This window comes from Aethalodelphis obliquidens, unplaced genomic scaffold, assembly GCF_003676395.1.
Source record: "Aethalodelphis obliquidens isolate GAN/ISIS:26980383/991018 unplaced genomic scaffold, ASM367639v1 scaffold10, whole genome shotgun sequence".
NCBI classification, from domain to species: Eukaryota; Metazoa; Chordata; class Mammalia; order Artiodactyla; family Delphinidae; genus Aethalodelphis; species Aethalodelphis obliquidens.
Window position 1 is genome coordinate 45677528 of NW_020837954.1, and position 22066 is coordinate 45699593.

General features: G+C 39.4%; 1 protein-coding gene across 7 annotated transcripts in view; it reads left to right on the forward strand.

Moving 5' to 3' along the window:
* Positions 1 to 1217: 1217 nt before the first annotated feature.
* Positions 1218 to 22066, forward strand: part of RBM25 (RNA binding motif protein 25) — a 52508-nt gene continuing 31659 nt past the window's right edge. The window contains exons 1-6 of one of the 7 annotated variants that reach the window (XM_027111693.1): positions 1248 to 1403; positions 7046 to 7155; positions 8579 to 8695; positions 8808 to 8928; positions 14936 to 14985; positions 17070 to 17237. In XM_027111693.1, coding sequence (XP_026967494.1) covers positions 8654 to 8695; positions 8808 to 8928; positions 14936 to 14985; positions 17070 to 17237 — 381 coding nt within the window. In that variant the 5' untranslated portion in view covers positions 1248 to 1403; positions 7046 to 7155; positions 8579 to 8653. Of the gene's footprint in view, positions 1404 to 1591; positions 1804 to 7045; positions 7156 to 8578; positions 8696 to 8807; positions 8929 to 14935; positions 14986 to 17069; positions 17238 to 22066 lie in introns of those variants that run through there. The other 6 variants (XM_027111697.1, XM_027111692.1, XM_027111694.1 and 3 more) reach the window with 6 other exon arrangements.

Here is a 22066-nt window from a genome sequence, read left to right on the forward strand (position 1 = left end):
AACAGCTCTGGGGAGTAGGTATTATTAACCTTTCTTAATGGTAAAAACCTAGCAAGACGAAATACAGATGGATGTAAATTTTACAAATGGTGGTACTGTTAGCGTTTCACATTAGTCTCCCACTGCATTTTATGTTCTGTTGGTACCCATGTATAATCATTTCCTTCATTCAACATATATTTTTTGAGCCTTTGCTATGTATCAGGCATTCTTCTAGGCACTGGAGATAAACAGCAGTGAACAAAACACAATACTCGCACTCCTTAAGTTTACATTCTAGTGGGGTATGTGCAGACAAACCATAAAATAAATAAGAAAAGTGTTAGAGAGTAATATTAAACAGGAAAAGCTGATAGGAAGTATACAAATATGTTCAATTTTATATGCAGTGGTCAGTTTGTCATCTATTCTGCGTTGTTTGCAGCTCTCCCGAACAAAGATAACGTCTCCCTCCTATTTACCATACTCCCAGCACCAGGCACTCAGAGAGACAATAACTGTATACTGAATAAGTTATAAGCCTTCTGAGAAGCAAGCAGTTGGGAAACAAAGGCCTGTAAATAGATACTGACCATATAGTCCATAAACTGAATAACTTAATCATTCCTGATTAGTTTATTTCTAATAATCTAATAAGTGAAATTCTTTTTAGCACGTTTACATTATAGAATGAAAGCTGTGTTAAATGTTTTTACAGGCCGTTTTAGGAATTTCAAACACGTTCTAGCCGCCTCTTCGGCCCTACCTGCGCGCGTAAGCTTTGTGTTTTGCATGTGTGCGCACTTTTTAAAAACCGCAGCCTTTGCCACTTATCTCTTGGTATTAACAGAAGTTTTCTAGGATTAGCACTTGGGGTTTCTTCTGAGGTGCTGGGTGAGGCCCAGTTATCAGCCCATCGAACCTCAAAGAGCCTCAGAGCGAGATTCCAACCCCCTAAACACAAACTACAAAAAAAGGGAAACCCTCTTACGGCCGTCGCGCAGTGTCCGGCCAGCACCTTGACCTCAAGATGGCGTCGCGTAATCATAAGATTCAATCAGCTCCAATCAAAAATGGCAGGGTGGGTCGTAACATACAGCTCGAGCCCTTCTAGCCCTCATTAGGCGCTCCTCTCTATGGTTATTTTGCCGCTGCTTGGTGATTCAGAGCCAAGAGTGACGATTACCTACCTACGCTCTTCTCTATGGTCCTCCTCTCCACGCCCCCAGCCGCAGTGCACGCCGGGCAATAGGAAGACCTCCAGAAGCTCCCCGCGCAGCGCGGATGTGTTTGCGGCCTGTGAGAGTAGGCGCTTCGGCACTAGTCTCCCGGTTAGCGGCGCGCAGAAATCTCGAGCTGGTGGAACTCCCTCATAACTTGGAGCCCGGAAGGCCGCGAAGGCAGTACAATTTCTTCAGCGGCGGGTGAGTTCGCTCCTCTGAACGCGTGTGGAAACCGGGAGACAGGGTACTTCGGCTGGGGGAGGAGGGAAAGCCGGGGAGCCTGCCGAAGGGCTTGGGTGGGATGGGGATAAGGGTGGGGTGGGGGTGGGGGTGGGGTGGGGGAGGGGATGGGCACGGGCACGAGGCTTGGGTTTCTCTACTTCTTTTAGGCCTCGAAAACGAGTGGGCCCAGTAGGAGCCCGTGGAGGCCGGACCTACTGCCAGAGCCTTCCTCCTTGCATTGTCGTCCACTTTCCCTTTCCTTTCCACGGAGAGGCCTCGGCCCGTTCTGGGCTCCACGTTTGCCACAGAACGCTCGGTCGGCCCCTGGGGAGCCCTTCCCTGAGGCCCCTTTCTAACGTGAGCCTGCGGAAGCCCTGCGGTAAATATTCCGGGCCTAGGATACAATTGCCCCAGGCTCTGCCTAGAAGCGGGCTAGCACCCACCCTTTTTTTTTTAGCGGGGGGCTGGCCACCAGCTGTTTTCTGTCCCTTCTTCGGTCGTCTAAAGCCCGCCACCGAGTGAACTGCCCTCCCTCCCCCCGCCCCCGACTTGAATTTAGCTACTGCCCACCTTTTCTACCACCCTTCTGGTTGGTTTGCTTGTCTAAGATTGTGGTGGGTGGTGTGGCCTTGCCCCCTTCCTCTCCTGGAGGTTAAAGTAAACTATATCTTCATTGATTCTAGGGTAGGACCCAGCCCCACGTTAAAATATGTTGCTTCGTTCTCATGCTTCTTTGGTCTTCAATACTACTTTTAAAACACGTTTTTTGAAATAGTTCTAGGAGTATGAAGATTATTTTGAAGTTATGTAATATGGTTGTATATTGCCATGGAAAAGCCATTTTGATACTGGGCAGAGTGGAGCCGACCAAAAAGAGGGAGGAGATTGGACTTCTCTTGCCCCAGACTGCTATAGTGTGAAGTACTGTGAATTGGGTAGTTGGCAGTAGTGTATAAACAGTTCTTATATAGTTTCAGGAGCTTTAATTTTTAAAAGGTTATTTCCAAAAATGTTCAGAGGCCTAGAAAGGCATTCAGTGGTCATCAGTTCCTCACGATTCAGGTAGATGCTATGCTATTCTCATTTAATTTTTCTTAAAGCCTTGGTTTTCTTCACTTGTAAAATGAGGATTATTAATTGTATTCACTTCATAGGTTATTGGAATTGGGAATTAATTGAAAAAAAAATGTAAAATCCTTAATGCAATACCCAAGTAACATAGTGTTTAGTCCACATTAACTGATAGTGTTTGTTGTTTAAGAATTTTCAGTGAAGTATCAATACAAGACCCTAACCCTGACTCTAACATTTCTTCCAGTGTACTCTGGATAGACTTCTGTAAATAAAGTCAGAGTTAATCATTGGTATGTCATTACTAGAAAGAGGCATTGTGATAAGCGAAAACAGCCTTTGGATTGGTAATTTCAGGATAGTGGGGACTGTGGAGTCCTTACCCATTTATTGTGTTCCTTTGGACAAGTTAGCTTCTTCATCTGTAAAAGAAGAATAATATATTTACACTAGGTAATTTGGTAGGTTAAATGAGATAATGTTGAAAGCTTTTGTAAACAAAAGTAAATTAATATCTTACCTGTTATTTTTGTTAAATAATTCATCTTCTTGGGGTTACCAATTTCCTTTTTCTGTTTTGGCCACAGGCAAGTTAGCTATATACCTTTTTCATTTACACATGATTTAGAGAAAAATCATACTGACTTTTATACTATAGAAGCAAAAGTAATCATTGAATCTTTTAACATCTTATAAAAACATTCTGTTTATTTTTTTAATCTCTTGATAACTTTTTTCTGATTCTACCACTGCTGTTCATGAGAATTTTGATTGATTCCTCAAAGTTTTTGAATAGCTTTCTTCCTAACTTTTTTGAATTTTGAAACTCCAGAAAATAAAAACGTATTTCCACTAACCAGAATTGATATTGCTTTTTTTATTTTGACATAATTTCAAACTTCAAAGAATTCTCAAATATCTTTCATCCAGATTCCCCAGATGTTAACATTTTACCAATTTGCTTTATCCTCCTCTCCTTTTTATCTCCATAGTTTTCTTCTGAAATCTTTTGCTAGTAAGTTGCAGATGTGGTGTCCCTCTTAACCCCTGAATACTTAAGTGTGTATTTTTTACAGACAGTTACATTCTCTTAATTAACAACAGTACAGTGATCAAAATCAGTAAATTAATATTGGTACAGTATAATCTACCGGTCTTAACTGGGTTTTGCCTGAAATTGTCCTGAAGTCGTATTGCTACCTTTTATTAAGGTATAATTAACATATAAAATGCACTCATTGTAAATGTACAATTTAGTGTTTTTCAGTAAATGTGCAGAGTTGTGCAACCATTACCCCCAAAGGATCCCTCTTTTTTGTTTGCAAGTCACTCCCTATTCCCACCTCTAGACTACCACTAATCTCTCTCTGTAGTTAGGCTTGCTTTGCTTAGGCTGGGGCAGTTATGTCAGTCCATTGTACCTTGAAGGCTATAAGCAGAGCAGGAAACAGTGCATGCTACACTAATCATTCATATTTAATGTAGAGTTACTGGACTGGCTGTATAACTATACATAATAACTTAAAATTTGCTCTTTCAGAACTAGTAAAAATAATGCTTAGAAAAGAACCTGGCAAATAATTGGAGCTGGATGTTTTATTGAATAAATGATTAAGTTGTATATGTGTGTTTGCTGAGGAGAATCTGTTGGTTCAGTTGCTTCTTGGCACACAGTGTCCTGATGGGGTTAGCCTGTAAATCTGACCCTGGTGAAATACTTTGTGTCTATCGGGATAAATCTGTAATGGAGGAATACATATAAGCAGTAATAGTATTCTCATGAGTGCAGAAAAAGAGTGCTTTAAGAGAGTAAAGAGAAAAAAGTGAAAAAGAAAAGCAGAATGCATGCATATGTTGAGGGGTAGAGGTAAAGCTTCTTTAGAAGTTTGTTTTCTTTTTTGGGAGGACCATATTTATTGAGATAAAATTTACATACAGTAAAAGGCACCCATTTTAATTTCAGTGAATTTTGACGAATACATAAACCTGTATGACCACTGTCACAGTCGAGATAGGGAACACTTCCAACATAGGGGCTTGTTTTTGTTACTTTGGGCCATAAAGTTTCATACTTAGCAGGTGAAAATGCTTTGAACCTTCTAAAAGTGAAACACTACTATTCAAGTATTCTTTAAATGCTATTTAAGTCATTTCAGTGCTAATAAAATAACCTCTGCATCTTTCTCAAACCCCCCACACAATCCCTCAGCAATTGACCACATTCAAAGTATATACAGAAACCAATAAATAACTTGTTACCAGTTCACTCCTACCACCTGTTCTAGGCCATCTCTTTTTGTCTGGATTATTGCAATAGTCTCTTGCTTCTCTACCCTTGTTCTCCTCCAGTCTTACATTCACAGAGTGGCCAGTGACAGTGTTAAAATATAAGTCAAGTCAAAACCCTTTCAAATGCTTTCCGTCTCATTCTGAGTAAAACCCAGTACTTTTACAGCGGCTTACAAAGCGTTAAACTCTTTGAACCCCTTTCCCATCTCCAGCTTGCCGCCAGTACTGTGCTCCAACTGTTGGCCTTGTTACGCCTCCTGCAAACACTGCATTCCCACCTCAGGCTCTTTGTATCTGCTGTTTCCTTTGCTGGGAAGGCTGTTGCCCCCCAGAATAGAGTTTCCTGCCTCAGTCTCTTGCAAGTCTTTCTTCAGATGTTACCTTCTTGGTGAGACCTGACCACCATGTTTAAAATGAAGCACTCCCTTAGCTCTCTTCCCTGGTTCATTCTACAAAGTACCTACCAACTTTGACTATCTGTATAATTTATTGTGAGTATTACAATTTATCAACTATAGGCAAAAATGATAAGCTTCGTTTATTATCATTCATTTTCACATACATCAAAGTATACCAAACTTTATGTTGAAGTAAGTGGTTGATACCCATTTTAGGATTTTTTTTGGCTGTGTTGGGTCTTCGTTGCTGTGCGTGAGCTTTCTCTAGTTGCAGCGAGCGGGGGCTACTCTTCGTTGCAGAGCACAGGCTCTAGGCACGTGGGCTTCAGTAGTTGTGGTGCACGGGCTTAGTTGCTCTGTGGCATGTGGGATCTTCCCAGACTGGGGCTCGAACCCGTGTCCCCTGCATTGGCAGGCAGATTCTTAACCACTGTGCCAGCAGGGAAGTCCCTAGGATGTTTAAAGTGAATATTAATATTTATCAGAGATCATCAGAAATGTTTGTTTTCTGAATTTCCATAGGAGGGGCTGTTATCTTATTAAGATTACCTTCACCTTCGAAGTTTAGCCTACAAATAAGCAAGTTTTGAACAGTTCCAAATAAAAGGGAAATACTTCGTAGAAAAATTGGAGTGAATGAAATGAGTATATTAGCATAAACTGAAACGTAATCTGGTTAACTCTTAATGAATGATATGTTTGAAAACCGTGAAAAATAGTTTAAACACCAAGAACTTAGAGGGTTTCTTTTTAAAAGTAGTATTTGTATTTAGTACTTGGGAAAAAGTGATTCTAAAGATGAATTCATGGCCCAATCTTTGTAACCATTGTGAGGCTAGGTACTGAGTCATTGCTAGAATAGTACCTGGCACATGGTAGCTTCTTAATAAATTTATTTAAAGAGGTTCTCAGAGTTTATTTGTTTACTGATTCATTCACTGATTATTTATTTAACAGGTATTAATACCAACTGCCCTCCTAAGGAAGTGCTGAGATAGAGTATTAAAATGATAATATAAAAGCTTATGTAAGTAGGACTGTAGCCCTCGATGTTTTAAAAGGATATACACTCCTGTCCCCTTCCATGTGGAATATTTGTTTTTGTTTTGGGCAAAAAAGTATTTTAAAAAAGATTATTAAAAAATTCAACACGTTTACTATCTTAAATTAGCTACATTTTTCTTTTTAACTCAAGTTGATACTTACTTAATATTTAAGGCATTTCCAGTACCTTATTTGTTGGTATATGACAACATTCTAGGAATTTATTTTACTTGTAAAGCTTCCTAAATATTTTAAGTGTACTGTGCTTTCGAAATTGAAGTTTAGATTTTACAGAATATTGTATATCCTAACTTATTAAGTGAAAAGAATACTGAGGAAGAAGAGCTGTGAGGATGAAGGACATGCTTTTTAAAGAAATGTCTAATAATGTCTAATGCAAGTTGAAACTGTTTTTTTACCTGTCACACTGGAGATTTACTACAGTGATGGTGAGGATATGAGGAAAGGGCGTACCCATGTACTGTTGGTGGGAAAATTAATTTGTACACTAGATTTGGAGGTAAAGAGTAGATACATAACAGTACTGATCTGTATTATAGAATTACTTGCACAGGTGCTTAGAGTTATATGTCCAATATGACCAAGAATGTGTAATATGATTTGTAAGAGGTAAAATGTGGAGAATCATCAATGTTGGTTAGTTACAGCTATATAGTAATAGTTTACTGCATTATAAAGAATGGAATAGAACTTTATGAAGTGACATGAAGAGATGTTAATAATGATGAGGGAGAAATGCACATAACAATATAGTATGATTATATTGTTTGCAGAAAAACATAAGTGATTATATATTAGCTTGTGTCTAGAAAGATATTTTAGAAGAATACAACGAATTATACCAAACTGTTGGAATCAGGGGCGAGGAAGTAGAAGACATGCACATTTTATCCTCTCTCTTCTAAAGGGTGAGTAAAACAATATATAAAACATAGAAAAGGGCTTCCCTGGTGGCGCAGTGGTTGAGAGTCCGCCTGCCGATGCAGGGGACGCGGGTTCGTGCCCTGGTCTGGGAGGATCCCACATGCCATGGAGCGGCTGGGCCCGTGAGCCGTGGCCGCTGAGCCTGCGCGTCCAAAGCCTGTGCTCCGCAACGGGAGAGGCCACGACAGTGAGAGGCCCACGTACATCTAAAAAAAAAAAAAACATAGAAAAGAAAATAATAGAGAAAAACATTTTTTAAAAGCTTCTGAAACTCTAGACTCCTTCAGTTACAGAGTGTAGGTGGGGGAGTTTTTCCTAGTGTCCAACAGAAAATCTATTAATCAAATCACCACTTTTAGCTGCATCACTGATAGGAGATCAACCCACTTATTTTGGCTGCTTGTTAAAATTGGTGCATGGAATCCTACTAGGGCATTCTAACATCATTTTTCTACTTTTTTCCAGTAGTTCTGGACACTTGAGTATGTTGACAAAAATATAAAATTTGGGGGGAGGAAAAGTCTTAAGTACTTCTATTTTATTTATTTTTTACTCTGTTGGGTCTTCGTTGCTGCTCGTGGCTTTCTCTAGTTACGGCAAGCGGGGGCTACTCTTCATTCCGGTGCGTGGGCTTCTCATTGCAGTGGCTTCTCTTGCTGCAGAGCATGGGCTCCAGGCACACGGGCTTCAGTAGTTGTGGCGCGCAGCTAAGTAGTTGTGGCGCACAGGCTTAGCTGCTCCGCGGCATGTGGAATCTTCCCGAACCAGGGCTCGAACACGTGTCCCCTGCATTGGCAGGCGGATTCTTAAATACTGTGCCACCAGGGAAGCCCAGTACTTTATCTAAAAGACAAAAGTTTCTTATTAAGGAATGATATCACAAACCAAATCAAACAGTTCATTGTGTTCTTGTATTTTTAAAAATCAAATACCAGCGTCTGATTCTTGAGTTTCAGTCATTCATTCATTGAATATCATTCAAGAATGGTTAAGAGGTTTGCTTTTAAGTTTAAGAAAAATTACCACTTTTTTCTCATTGTCACAAGTTGTATGTGAATGGTTTATATTTGAACCATTATATTTGAATGGTTACTATGTGACCTGATATATGGAGGTCGTCCCCCCTCCCCCCTCAGGTTTGTAGGAAGTCACTGAGACATTCATTTGTCCTGGAAGAACTGGCCAACACTGAATCAACAAATACTGTGTAACTTTGTAAATTTAGTCTTCAGGATGCTGATGTGTATAAAAAATTAATGCATCGGAACACTTAAAAACTGTTAGATATCTTCCTGGATTCTGAGTTTGATTTAAAAAGATTCATTGATGTTTGGTATTTAATTTTTGGATATTAACTGAACCTCAAAATTTTTTTCTTCCTTTATATGTATTCCCATATGACTGTAGGAGTCTATCCTGAAGTTAGATCGTGTACATTTTGGGAACTTATTTTAGAAAAGATCTAAGTTTAAAAAATTCTCAATGGACAGACAGAGAAAAGAGGGTCTTTGCCAGCTCCTTTGGGTAAGAAAACTTGAGAATTTTGCAGATACTCTAAAAATGAAGGCCAACAAACCAAGCATATCAAATTGTAAAGTTTTCAAATAACATGATTTGTCATGATTTCTTTCTTTAGACCGCTGCGGTAAGAATGTCATTCCCTCCTCATTTGAATCGCCCTCCCATGGGAATCCCAGCACTCCCACCAGGGATCCCACCCCCACAGTTTCCTGGCTTTCCACCGCCTGTACCTCCAGGTAAGTTTGTGGATACGGTTGTTGTTTTTGAAGTGTAGTTGATTTACAGTGTTGTGTTAGTTTCTGGTGTACAGCAAAGTGATTCAGTTATTTATATATATAAACACACACACTGTTTTAGATTCTTTTCCATTATACTTTATTGCAAGATATTGAATATAGTTCCCTGTGATATACAGTAAATCCTTTTTTTTTAATCTATTTAATATGTATTAGTTCATATTTGCTAGTCCCAAACTCCTAATTTCTCTCTCTCCCCGTCCTCTTTTGGTAACCATGTTTGTTTTCTGTGTGTGTCTGTTTTGTAAATACGTTCATTTGTATCATATTTTTAGATTCTACATGTAAGTGATGTCACATGATATTTGTCTTTCTCTGTCTGACTTCATTTAGTATGATAATCTCTAGGTCCATCCATGTTGCTGCAAATGGCATTATTTCATTCTTTTTTATGGCTGAGTAATATTCCATTGTAAATATATACCACACCTTATTTATCCATTCATCTGTTGATGGACATTTAGATTGCTTCCATGTCTTGGCTATTGTAAATAGTGCTGCTGTGAACACTGGGGTGCACGTATGTTTTGAATTAGAGTTTTCTCCAGATATATGCCCAAGAGTGGGATTGTAGGATCATATGGTAGCTCTATTTTTAGTTATTTAGGAACCTCCATACCGTTGCCGTAGTGGCTGCACCATTTTACATTCCCACCAGTGATTCTGTGGGGTTTTTTTAACCCATCCTTGTGTCATTGCAATATTAACTTTAGGAAGATGATACATATGTGACTGTTGGTAGAAGAGCTGTTAGCATTCTGGAAATGTGATGTCTCATTTTCCTATGGTGATAGTTTTCATTTCTGGCTGAGTATCAGACTCATCTGGGAAATTAAAAAGTCTTTATTTGAAAATACAGATAATACATTTATTTTTAAATACTATACATTTTAAATAGTACAGTATTTTTAAACACTATACGTTTTAAAAACTATATGTTCAAAAATCAAAAGGGTATACAGTGGAAAATTTTTCTCACATTCCCATATAACTTGTTACCGTCCCCTTACTGAAAGGGGGAACAAAGCGGGGTTATTAGTTTCTTCTTTATCCTTTCAGATATTTTTATTTTTCTATCCATTTGTTTTGTTTTATTCTTTTGACACCGATATACAGTAACATCCTATGTATTCTATTCTGCGTTGTTTTTTTTTTATACTTGACAATAAATCTTTTTTTTAATTTATTTATCTTTGGCTGCATTGGGTCTTCGTTGCTGAGCACGGGCATTCTCTAGTTGCGGCGAGCGGGGGCTATTCGTTGTGGTGCGTGGGCTTCTCTCATTGCGGGGGCTTCTCTTATTGCAGAGCACAAGCTTTAGGCGCGCAGGCTTCAGTAGTTGTGGCTCATGGGCTCTAGGCACGCAGGCTTCAATAGTTGTGGCTCGCGGGCTCTAGAGTGCAGGCTTAGTAGTTGTGGCGCATGGGCTTAGTTGCTCCCCAGCTTTTGGGATCTTCCCGGACCAGGGCTTGAACCCATGTCCCCTGCATTGGCAGGCGGATTCTTAACCACTGCGCCGCCAGGGAAATCCTTGACAATAAATCTTGGAGAGCTCTCCAAATAACTATTTAAAACCTTCTTCTCTCCAATGTTTTATGAGGTTTAAAAAAAATAAAACATTTTTTAAGGCGCCACTGCAAGCCACTGAATCAAATTGGGGCTCAGGAGTCTCTTTTCAACAAGTTCACAGGTGATTCATAGGTATCCATTTAAGCACGGTTAAGAGAACCCACATTTGAGAACCATTATCTTGAGGTTTGTAATTAACATTGGTTTAGGAGAGTTTTCCTCTGGTTTATGAGTGGTAGTTCACATATTTTTATATTTTGATGGGGTTGAAAGCATTTCATGCAGAATCAGTTTCCCAGTTTCCCTTCTGAAAGGTAGTATCTAAGAGTCCTCCTTAATCTGCATGTTAGAAGTATTTTCTTTTAGCATAGAATCTATGTAATTCAGGCTGAAATGAACAAATGATCTTGTAAACCATCCAGAAGTATTTCTTCTTGAGGAAAGGTCTACTTCAGTGACCTGGCTTTAACTATTGGATTATGTGTTTGAAGTTAACAGTGTTTACTAAAGAGCTTGACTGTTGCAGAATCAAAAGTACGTTGCAGTTGGCTCATATGATGGGTTGTTAATTCATAACATGTACATTATAGAGGCTCAGGTTTGGGGGCCTCCTACCCCTAGGTCAAGTACACAGCAGTGTTGAAGTAAGTGAAAAGTCACAAGATAAAAATGGCAATTTTTCTGGGGTATCATTTAAAACTTCAGGAATTTGAGGGTAAATCATAATTTTAAAAAATCAGAACAGGGCTTCCCTGTGGCACAGTGGTTAAGAATCCGCCTGCCAGTGCAGGAGACGGGTTCAAGCCCTGGTCTGGGAAGATCCCACATGCCACGGAGCAGCTAAGCCCGTGCGCCACAACTACTGAGCCTGTGCTCTAGAGCCCATGAGCCACAACTACTGAGCCTGTGTGCCACAACTTTTGAAGCCCATGCGCCTAGAGCCCATGCTCCCAACAAGAGAAGCCACCACAATGAGAAGCCTGCGTGTCGCAACTAGAGAAAGCCCGTGTGCAGCAACGAAACGCAGCCAAAATTTAAAAAAAAAAAAAATCAGAACAACTACTTATGCATATATACTGTGGAGTAGAATGCAGTACTTGTACAAGTTTTTAAGACATTTATGCTTGTAGCTGGCTGTGTTAAGTTGGTCTTTTAGATAATCATGGATGTGTATTTGTTACCCCTTGCTGCCAGGGGACCTAGTGTGAACGTTTGAGTACTATCAGTTTATTATTCCATGTAACAATTACTGAATTTTAGTCAGTAACTTAACAGCTCTGTAATGGACTGTAAAGGAATTTCTCCTGAAAAGGGCGATTAAGAAAATAATGTTAATAGAAAACCGAAAAAAGTTACTTGTCAACCATCAAACCAATTGATTACTTGAGAAGGATAGTGCCCTGAGCCATTTTCATTTGGGCATCAATATTTGAGGGCATCCCCATATTTTTTTTTCATTAATTTATAGTCTCATAATATGATCTATTTTTTGATAGTCTTTAGTAATAACCATGATACTTTTAGCAAAGTTTGTGTTATTAGAGTTATAGGGAAGAGTAGTTTACTTTCTATTTCTGAAGAAATTTTAAGGCATTGGAGATAAAACTTGTTCAGAATCAGGAACGGTGACAATGAAAAAAATCAGTTCCTTACCAGTATATTGGTTTTATAGGAAAGATTTTAATTCCTTTGAATTTTTTAAAAACACATACTAAATGTAACTTGTTTTCTGATGAACACTATACCAAATTATAAATGGAAGTGGAAGATAAATGGGCCATGTTTCTCTTAAGGCTAATCTTAGTATATCTTTTAAGATGGGTCAGCAGACCTTAAAACCAGATTTTCAGTATTTCTTCTTGTCTGTTTGGTCAGTGCCATACTAATGTGGGCATTTGTTCACAGAGTATTAACGCTATTAAACAATTCTGATTCCATTTGTGATAGCATACAGTATCATTTCTGTTTAGGGAAGCATACTTGAATGATAAATCAGACTTTAGTTACAGCTAACTCATTCATACCTGCATCCTGTGTGCAGCATCAATACTTGAAAAAATAAAAGAAAGAAGTATGCTAAACTAGTATAATAATTCAAGACCACAATACCCATATTCATGTATAATTTTCTTGTGTTGCCTATTAGTGCAATTAATTGAACTCTGAGATAACGTATGTGGCGATCACATTATATATTAAATTAGAAAATAAATTAGAAAAAAACCATAATTTTTCCTTTAAAAGTAATGCATGCTGGGCTTCCCTGGTGGTGCAGTGGTTGAGAGTCCGCCTGCCGATGCAGGGAACATGGGTTCGTGCCCCGGTCCGGGAAGATCCCACATGCCGCGGAGCGGCTGGGCCCGTGAGCCATGGCCGCTGAGCCTGCGCGTCCGGAGCCTGTGCTCCTCAACGGGAGAGGCCACAACAGTGAGAGGCCCGCATACCGCAAAAAAAAAAAAAAAAAAAGTAATGCATGCTATAGATTAAAGGAAGTTTCCCCCCCATAGTTCCTGAGCATTCCCTTCCCCAAAGGGGGGGAAGTCTTATCAGTTTCTGGTGTGTAGCTCTCCAGAGATGTAAAGTATATCCCACTGTGTTTGCTTATGTTTATTCTACCCTGCTTTTTTTTTCAGACCTCAGCTGGTATATACACTGTTTACACTTTGTGCACTTTGCCTTTTTTTTTTTTTTAACCGTAGCATTCATAGATCTGTAATGAGCAGCAATACATTTTTGTAAATTCTGCATTTCATGAAATTAGTAAGTTGAGGTGGGAACCATACTATTAAACCTTTTAGTAACTATTAAAAAGGAAAAAAATTTTTTTTTCAAAATGTCTTTTTCTTAAGGTTTTCTTAAATAGAAAGTTTACCTGTGGAAGAGGTGCTGCACAGATTACAGTTGGTAAATGGAGTATTTGCTTTTGTTTTGCAAAGTTAAAAGTGAAAAATTTAGAGTTGATGGTAGTTTTGAGTATCCACCTATTTAAGTGCTCCACATAAATGATCTCAGTAGGCACTCTGAGGAAATAATTACCTCATTTGAATTGAGGAAACTGAAGCTGAGGTTAAAGAGCTTTCCCAAGTTTGCATAGCTAAAAGTGATAGAACCAAGAATTGAACCCAGGGCTTACCCTGGTGGCGCAGTGGTTGAGAGTCCGCCTGCTGATGCAGGGCACATGGGTTCATGCCCCGGTCCGGGAAGATCCCACATGCCGCGGAGCGGCTGGGCCCGGAGCCATGGCTGCTGAGCCTGCGTGTCCAGAGCCTGTGCTCCGCAATGGGAGAGGCCACAGCGGTGAGAGGCCAGTGAGAGGCCCGTGTACCGCAAAAGGAAAAAAAAGAACCCAAATTTGATTCTGCAGTCTTTTTTTTTTTTTCTATTTTGTACAGTCTTCTGTAGGCTTATTGATAAGTATCTAGATTTTCATCTTCTAAAAATTTTGTTTAAAACTGAGGTTATTTTAAATAGGTTATATTGGAAAATAAATGGATAGTTGTTAAGAGTTTATTACCAGTCTTAGATGGACAGTTATCTTAAGTTGATGCTAAATTTGAACTGAAAAGTGATTTCAGAACTTCTTGAGATACTTCTAGAAGCATTTTAAAATTTGTGTTTTAGTAGACAGATCTTTTACTGGTTTTACCCTCATTGCAACCTTTTTCTTAGTTCTCAAATGGTAAGATTTCGTCATTAGTTATGTACACAAGGACTGTCAATGTAGCAGCTATTGATTAGTAAACAATTTAGGTGAAAACAAAATTGCAGATTCCAGTAAGATGTCAATAGTGATAGCCCATTGATAGCTGTCTAAAACCCTTAGGGCAGTAGATGCTTGTCTTAGAGATTTTCTCTTTGACAGTGACTGAGATTACTAATCTTATTTTTTTTTTCATGATTTTTGCTTATATTAAATAACCAGGAATAACAAGATTCTTCCTAGGTTTCCAGATTAATTTCTTATTTGATGCTTTTGTTTTTTAACTTTCAAAGAATTTATTTTTACCTTTAAAGGAGTCATTAATACCATTGTTCACCTGTAAGCAAATCTGTATGAAAGTTGCTGGTTTTGAGGATGTACTGAACTAGATGAACATGAATTGATAACTATCCACAGTTTTACTCCTTAAGGCAAAAGCAGGCTGTGGTAGTCTTTTTGCTTTTAAAGAGTCTTTTTGCTTGTAAGTTTATTTAGACCAACCTGATAACTATGTTGCTTTTGAAAAATATCCATTAATTTCTCATTTTCATTAATCCTACATTTCCCCTTAAAAGAACTGTGAGTTGGAAGTACTTATTTGTATGGCATGTAGTTGATATACAATATATAGTTGTATATATAATTATATTCTTAAGATTCACTATGCTTTTTTCTTAGGGACTCCAATGATTCCTGTACCAATGAGCATTATGGCTCCAGCTCCAACTGTAAGTATAAGGAGGAATTAAGAGTGCCACTGCTTTTAAATCTGAACAACTTTATCAAGCCCAGATAAATTATTTTAAATATTTAAAAGAATAATAGGAAGGGAATAAGAGCATCCATGTATATCATACTACTTATTTAAATAAGTATTGTTTTCACTCTATGCATATAAGCACTTGCCCCTAAAATATGCTCCCTAAATAGTTTAGTGATCTCCCTCTTATTCTCTAGACTCTTCATATACTGTTATTTCAGATTTAGACATTGACTCTTTCATCATGCCCTCGTGTCTTGATCCTGGGAGATAGGAGAAGTGATCTGACATGTCTGATTTCTTAAAAGAAAAAGGAGGAATGATCTAGCAGAAATCTAAATTTTGAAATGAAAGTTGAATATATTTCTACTCTTTCCTCCCACCTACCTAATTTTTAGCTTCTTCCAAGCTATTTTTTCTCTGTCCTCTAGTATGGTATCTTCAAGCTTTGTAAAGTTTTATTGAAGCCTTTCCTCTGCTGAAGTGTTTCATTATTCAGTCTTATGTCTTGAACTTTAATTCTCTACATTCATAAAAGCTCTGTACACTCTAGGCATCTTAGGTAAGAATGCTAGTATACTGTAACATGTGAATAAATAATAACCCTCTTAAAACATTTATTTAACTAAAAATTTTCTTTGAGTTAATTAGTAAAATACCGGTCTTAATTTATAATTCATTGTGAGGGAGAGTAGGTCTCATTACTTTCAACTGTTTTTCTACCTGTGGGTTTTGAAGAAGGCGGGGAGTATTATTTATATTAAAAGGGTGATGAGGGCTTCCCTGGTGGTGCAGTGGTTGAGAGTCCGCCTGCCGATGCAGGGGACACGGGTTCGTGCCCCGGTCCGGGAGGATCCCACATGCCGCGGAGCGGCTGTGCCCGTGAGCCGTGGCCGCTGGGCCTGCGCGTCTGGAGCCTGGGCTCCGCAATGGGAGAGGCCACAACAGTGAGAGGCCCGTGTACCGCAAAAAAAAAAAGGGTGATGAGATAGGAACTACATGAACAAATAGGAATCTGCTGTGAGGCAGACCAAGGGGGAATCCAGCTTTTCTTGCATTGGACATTCATTGGGAAACATTTATTGGGAAACCTCCACATGACAGATACTCTTACCCTCTTGCATTTTAGCCTAGGAAAAGGCAGCTCCCCCAGTTCACCACTTCAGTGCCTACTGTGGATGTTTTGCTCAATTCAATTTCAAATACAAAGATGAATAAGACTATTTCTTTCCTCTGGGAAGTTGAATGTTATGAAGGGAAAATAAGATAGAAACACAAGTAACTGAGAAAAGGTAAACTTTAAGTGTGGGGAGAGTGCTATGGGAGTATTTGAATATTCTACAAGAAAATTAGCAGGGATAATTGCAATTTCCTTTTATATGAATGCAGAGATTTACGATGTCTTAAACATTTAAGAATTGTCTTAAACATAAGAAAATTTCTTTCCAAGTTGTTTTTTTTTTGTTTTTTATAAATTTATTTATTCATTTATTTCTGGCTGCGTTGGGTCTTCATCGCTGCGCGCGGGCTTTCTCTAGTTTTAGTGAGCAGGGGTTACTCTTCATTGCGGTGCGCAGGCTTCTCATTGCAGTGGCTTCTCTTATTGTGGAGCATGGGCTCTAGGCCCGTGGACTTCGGTAGTTGTGGCACGTGAGCTCAGTAGTTGTGGCTCACGGGCTCTAAAGCGCAGGCTCAGTAGTTGTGGTGCACGGGCTTAGTTGCTCTGTGGCATGTGGGATCTTCCCAGATCAGGGTTCGAACCCGTGTCCCCCGCATTGGCAGGCAGATTCTTAACCACTGAGCCACCAGGGAAGCCCTCCAAGTTGTCTTTAAAAGAAAGGTAATGCAATAGTGGAACTTTACTTGTCATGAATAAGTTCACATTAATGAAAAATGTGCTTGGGAGTTTTAGACTAAGTATGTAGAACCTGTAATGGTGATGTGCTATATATTTAATACTTTAAAATTGATGTTTTTAGCCTAATGTTATTACATTAAGCATGATAGCAAATTTAATTGCAAGTTCCAATTTTATTGTCTTTCATCACTTAGGTCTTAGTACCGACTGTGTCCATGGTTGGAAAACATTTGGGAGCACGGAAGGATCATCCAGGCTTGAAGGCTAAAGAAAATGATGAAAACTGTGGTCCCACTACTACAGTTTTTGTTGGCAACATTTCTGAAAAGGCCTCAGACATGCTTATAAGACAGCTCCTTGCTGTAAGTTAAACTGTTTATTTTTCATTTTAAAAATTTTTTGTTATAAATTTCAAACTAAAGAAAAATTAGCAAGAGGGCTCTGAATAATTTCCTCGTTTATATTTTGAAAAGTTTCAGTCCTGCAGAAAAGTTAAATGAATTAAATAGTGAACACCCTTGTAACACATTTTGTCATATTTACACACACTCTGCGTGCGTGTGCGCGCGCGCACACACACACACACACCCCTCGATTTTTTTTCTTCTAATTTCAGAGTAAGTTGTGACATTACATTTCACCTTTGAATACTTCTTATATTTCCTAAGATCAAGGATATTCTCCTACATTTTCACAAAACCATTATCAAATTTAAGGCTGATATAGTATTGTTAATTAAAATACATATAGTTCATATTTAATTTTTCCAGTAATTTCCAGTCAGGGATATATATATATATATATATATATGTATGTATCACTTATTTTTATTATTATTATTATTATTATTATTTTTGGCGGTACGCGGGCCTCTCACTGCTGTGGCCTCTCCCGTTGCGGAGCACAGGCTCCGGACGCGCAGGCTCAGCGGCCATGGCCCACGGGCCCCGCCACTCCGCGGCATGTGGGATCCTCCCGGACCGGGGCACGAACCCACGTCCCCTGCATCGGCAGGCGGACCCCCAACCACTGCGCCACCAGGGATGCCCTTTATTATTATTATTTTTTAAAAATATTTATTTATTTGGCTGTACTGGGTCTTAGTTGTGGCATGCGGGATCTTTTTCGTTGTGGCATGTGGGCTCTTAGTTGTGGCATGCAGGATCTATTTCCCTGACCAGGGATCAAACCGGGCCCTCCTGCATTGGGAGTGCACAGTCTTAACTACCAGACAACCAGGGAAGTCCCTATACATTGCAGTTAATTGTCATGTTTCTTTAGACATTTCCTTTATTGTAGAACAGTTCCCTGCCTCTTTTTGTTTGCTTGTTTTTGTCTTTCATGACATTGATGTTTTTGAAGCGCCTGGGTCTTTTGCAGAATGTCTCTCCCAATTTGAATTTGATTGATTGTTCATAATTAGATTCAGAGTAAGCATTCTTTGTAAGAGTGGTTCATGGGTGGTGCATTGTTTTCAGGTGCAGCATAGCAAGAGACATACCACGTCTCTTGGTCCCATTTTTGGTGGTATTAAGTTTAGTTACTTGGTTAAGGTGGTCAGATCTCTCCATTGTAATGGTACCTTTAGTCCCTTTTTCTCTAATAAGTAACCTCTGGGTTAGTATTTGAGGACTATGTGAGTCTTTTTCTTTAGCCACCTTTAAACAATAATTTTAGCATCTAATTGTGATTGATTGACTCCTTTTGCAGTTTTTATTCTGAGCATATATAAGTTTTTTTGACTTGGTCATTGATTTTCCTTTGTCTCTTAGTTTTAAAAATTTATCCTGGTGCTACATGCACATTTTTTTTAAAGCACTTTTTTTTGGCTGCGTTGGGTCTTTGTTGCTGCTCGCGGGCTTTCTCTAGTTGCTGCGAGTAGGGCCTACTCTCCATCGCGGTGCACGGGCTTCTCATTGCAGTGGCTTCTCTTGTTGTGGAGCGTGGGCTCTAGGCACGCAGGCTCAGTAGTTGTGGTTCACAGGCTTAGTTACTTTGCAGCATGTGGGATCTTCCCTGAACAGGGATGGAACCCGTGTCACCTGCATTGGCAGGTGAATTCTTAACCACTGCGCCACCAGCGAAGTCCCTACGTGCACACTGTAAGTGAAAAAATACTGAATGATTTTTTTAAATTAATTAATATTCGGCTGCATTGGGTCTTCATTGCTGCGCGCAGGCTTTCTCTAGTTGCGGCGAGTGGGGGCTACTCTTTGCCACAGTACGGGGGCTTCTCATTTCAGTGGCCTCTCTTGTTGAGGAGCACGAGCTCTAGGCATGCGGGCTTCAGTAGTTGTGGTGTGTGGGCTCAGTAGTTGTGGCTCGTGGACTTAGTTGCTCCACAGCACATGGGATCTTCCCGGACCAGGGCTTGAACCCATGTCCCTTGCATTAGCAGACAGATTCTTAACCACTGCGCCACCAGGGAAGTAAGTCCCTGAATGATTTTTTTAATGAAAAATAACACTGTCCATACTCCCTCCCTCCATAATCTCCACTCTGTTGAGAAGTTATTTTAAAATCTTTTCCTTCTTCATTTTATCAGTAACGTACATATTGCCAGTTCTGTTTTATAAATCATGTGATCCTTGCTTTCAGAAGTGTTTTAAAAAAGGCGTTTAGAAAATAAACACAAAACCTAGCTTAGTCAGATCTTAATATTTTGTGATACTAGCTTCAGATTTTTATCCCAAAGAAACAAAACATGAAGGCTCTAATTCCATTTCTTTCTTCCACAGAGGTAATAACCAGAGGTAATCCACTATCCTAAGTTTGGTGTTTATCATTCCTGTCCATATTTTTTACTTTAATTATATATTTATATAAATAAACATTTATAATTTGTAAGTTTTAGTTCTGTATTCCTCCAAAATTTGCTTTTTTCACCCAGCCTATATGTAGTTTATTTATTTTTCACTGTTATATACCATTGCATTATAGAAATATGCCATAAATGGTCAAATTTTTTACTGATGGTCATATGGATTGTTTTCCTTTTTTTTGATATTATGTTTTGCTATATAATTAGTGGTAATAGTGCGTCTTCCTAGGTGAACATGAAAGAAATTCTGTCATGTATTCTCTTAGAAGTGGAATTTCTGAATCATGGGGCATGCTTATCTACACTTTTACAAGATGATGCCATTTTTTTCCCAAAGTAGAACATTGGGAGGACATTTTTTACGACATCTTTATTGAGATATAATTTACATACCGTAAAGTTCACCCTTTTATAATATACAGTTCAGTGGCTTTTAGTATTTTCAGAAAGTTGTGCAAACATCACCACCGTCTAATTCCTGAACATTTTTACCACCCCAAATAGAAACCCTGTACCCATTAACAATGCTTCCCATTTTCTCCTCCCCTGAGCCTCTGGCAGCCACTATTGCACCTTCTGTCTATGGATTTGCCTATTCTGGGCATTTTATGTAAATGGAATTTTAGAATTTGTGGCTTTTTGTGTGTTGTCTTCTTTCACTTAGCATAAATCTGTAGTGTAGCTTGTTAGCAGTACTTTGTTCCTTTTTATGGCCAGAATATTCCATTTAATGGATGTACCACCTTTTGTTTATCCGTCCATCAGTTGATGGACAATTGGATTGTTTCCACTTCGTTATTATGAATAATAATGCTGTGAATATTTGTGTACAAGTTTTTGTGTGGACATCTGTGTATGTTTCCAGTTTGAAACATCCCTTTTTAAAACTGTTGTTGATTTGTATATGCAGCAGAGTGTTTTTTAAGCTATCTTTGGATTCCTGAATTTCTCTCTTCTATTTCTCTTTCACTTTTAAGGCTTTACTTAGATGTCTGGTGATCCTTGATTGTCCATATTTAAGAGTTAGGGATTAAAAGGCTTTTTGTGTGCGTAAGCTGAACTTGTAAAATGTTGGGCATCTTTGTAGGGTAATGTAAATGGCAGCCAGAGGTTTTAAATGTTAATCCGTGGAGTCTTTTCTTTGAGGCTGGTTGGTTTCTCTAGAAAATTTCCAATTTTATGCCTAGTGAGTTTATGATTGGCTGCCTGTATGAGGTTGCAGATGCAGGACTGAATTCAAGCACTTCTTATACCTTTACTTTCTTCCCTTCTTAATCACTCTGTATCTCGTACAGATCTTTCAAATCTGGTGCTCCACATCCCAAGCTTGTTCTGTTCACTTTCTTCAGACTGTAACTCTTCAGGCTATCGTCTCTGGGGGTGGGGATAGGGTAGTTGCTTGAAACCTCTGAGGCTTTGATTATTCCATATTTGTATTGTCAGGCAAGAACCTGTTTTTATTCAGCTTCACACTTAAGCCCCATTCTCCCCTGTACCTTCCCCCGCCCAGTCTGGATCCACTGGGTTTTGTAGAATCAGTTAGCTTAATTCTTCTTATCGGTATCTGCTTCTGTAGACACTTGGTGTCATAGCTTTCTTTGCTCTACTGAATGAGTTATTATCCATCCATTTATCTTCTGTCTTTGCAAAATTTTATTGAATTCTGCTGCTGTTCCTTATGCTATGTTTGACCTTACGGACAATTTTCTTTTTCTTTGTTTTTGGGGGGGGCGGTGCGCTGCATTGGGTCTTCGTTGCTACGCGCTGGCTTTCTCTAGTTGTGGAGAGTGGGGGCTTATTGCAGTAGCTTCTCTTGTTGCGGAGCACGGGCTCTACGCTCTCAGCCTTCAGTAGTTGCAGCACACGAGCTCAGTAGTTGCGACACACGGTCCCTAGAGCTCACGGGCTTTAGTAGTTGCGGCTCGCGGGCTCTAGAGCACAGGCTCAGTAGTTGTGGCGTCTGAGCTTAGTTGCTCTGCAGCATGTGCGATCTTCCCAGACCAGGAATCAAACCCATGTCCCCTGCATTGGCAGGTGGATTCTTTTTTTTTTTTTAATTTATTTATTTTTATTTTTGGCTGCGTTGGGTCTTCATAGCTGCACGTGGGCTTTCTCTAGTTGCAGCAAGCAGGGGCTACTCTACATTGTGCTGACTTCTCATTGCAGTGGCTTCTCTTGTTGCGGAGCACAGGCTCTAGGCAGGCAGGCTTCAGTAGTTGTGGCTCGCGGGCTCTAGAGTGCAGGTTCAGTAGTTGTGGCACATGGGCTTAGTTGCTCCACGGATCTTCCTGGACCAGGGCTCAAACCCGTGTCTCCTGCATTGGCAGGCAGATTCTTAACCACTGTGCTGCTAGGGAAGTCCTGGGAAAT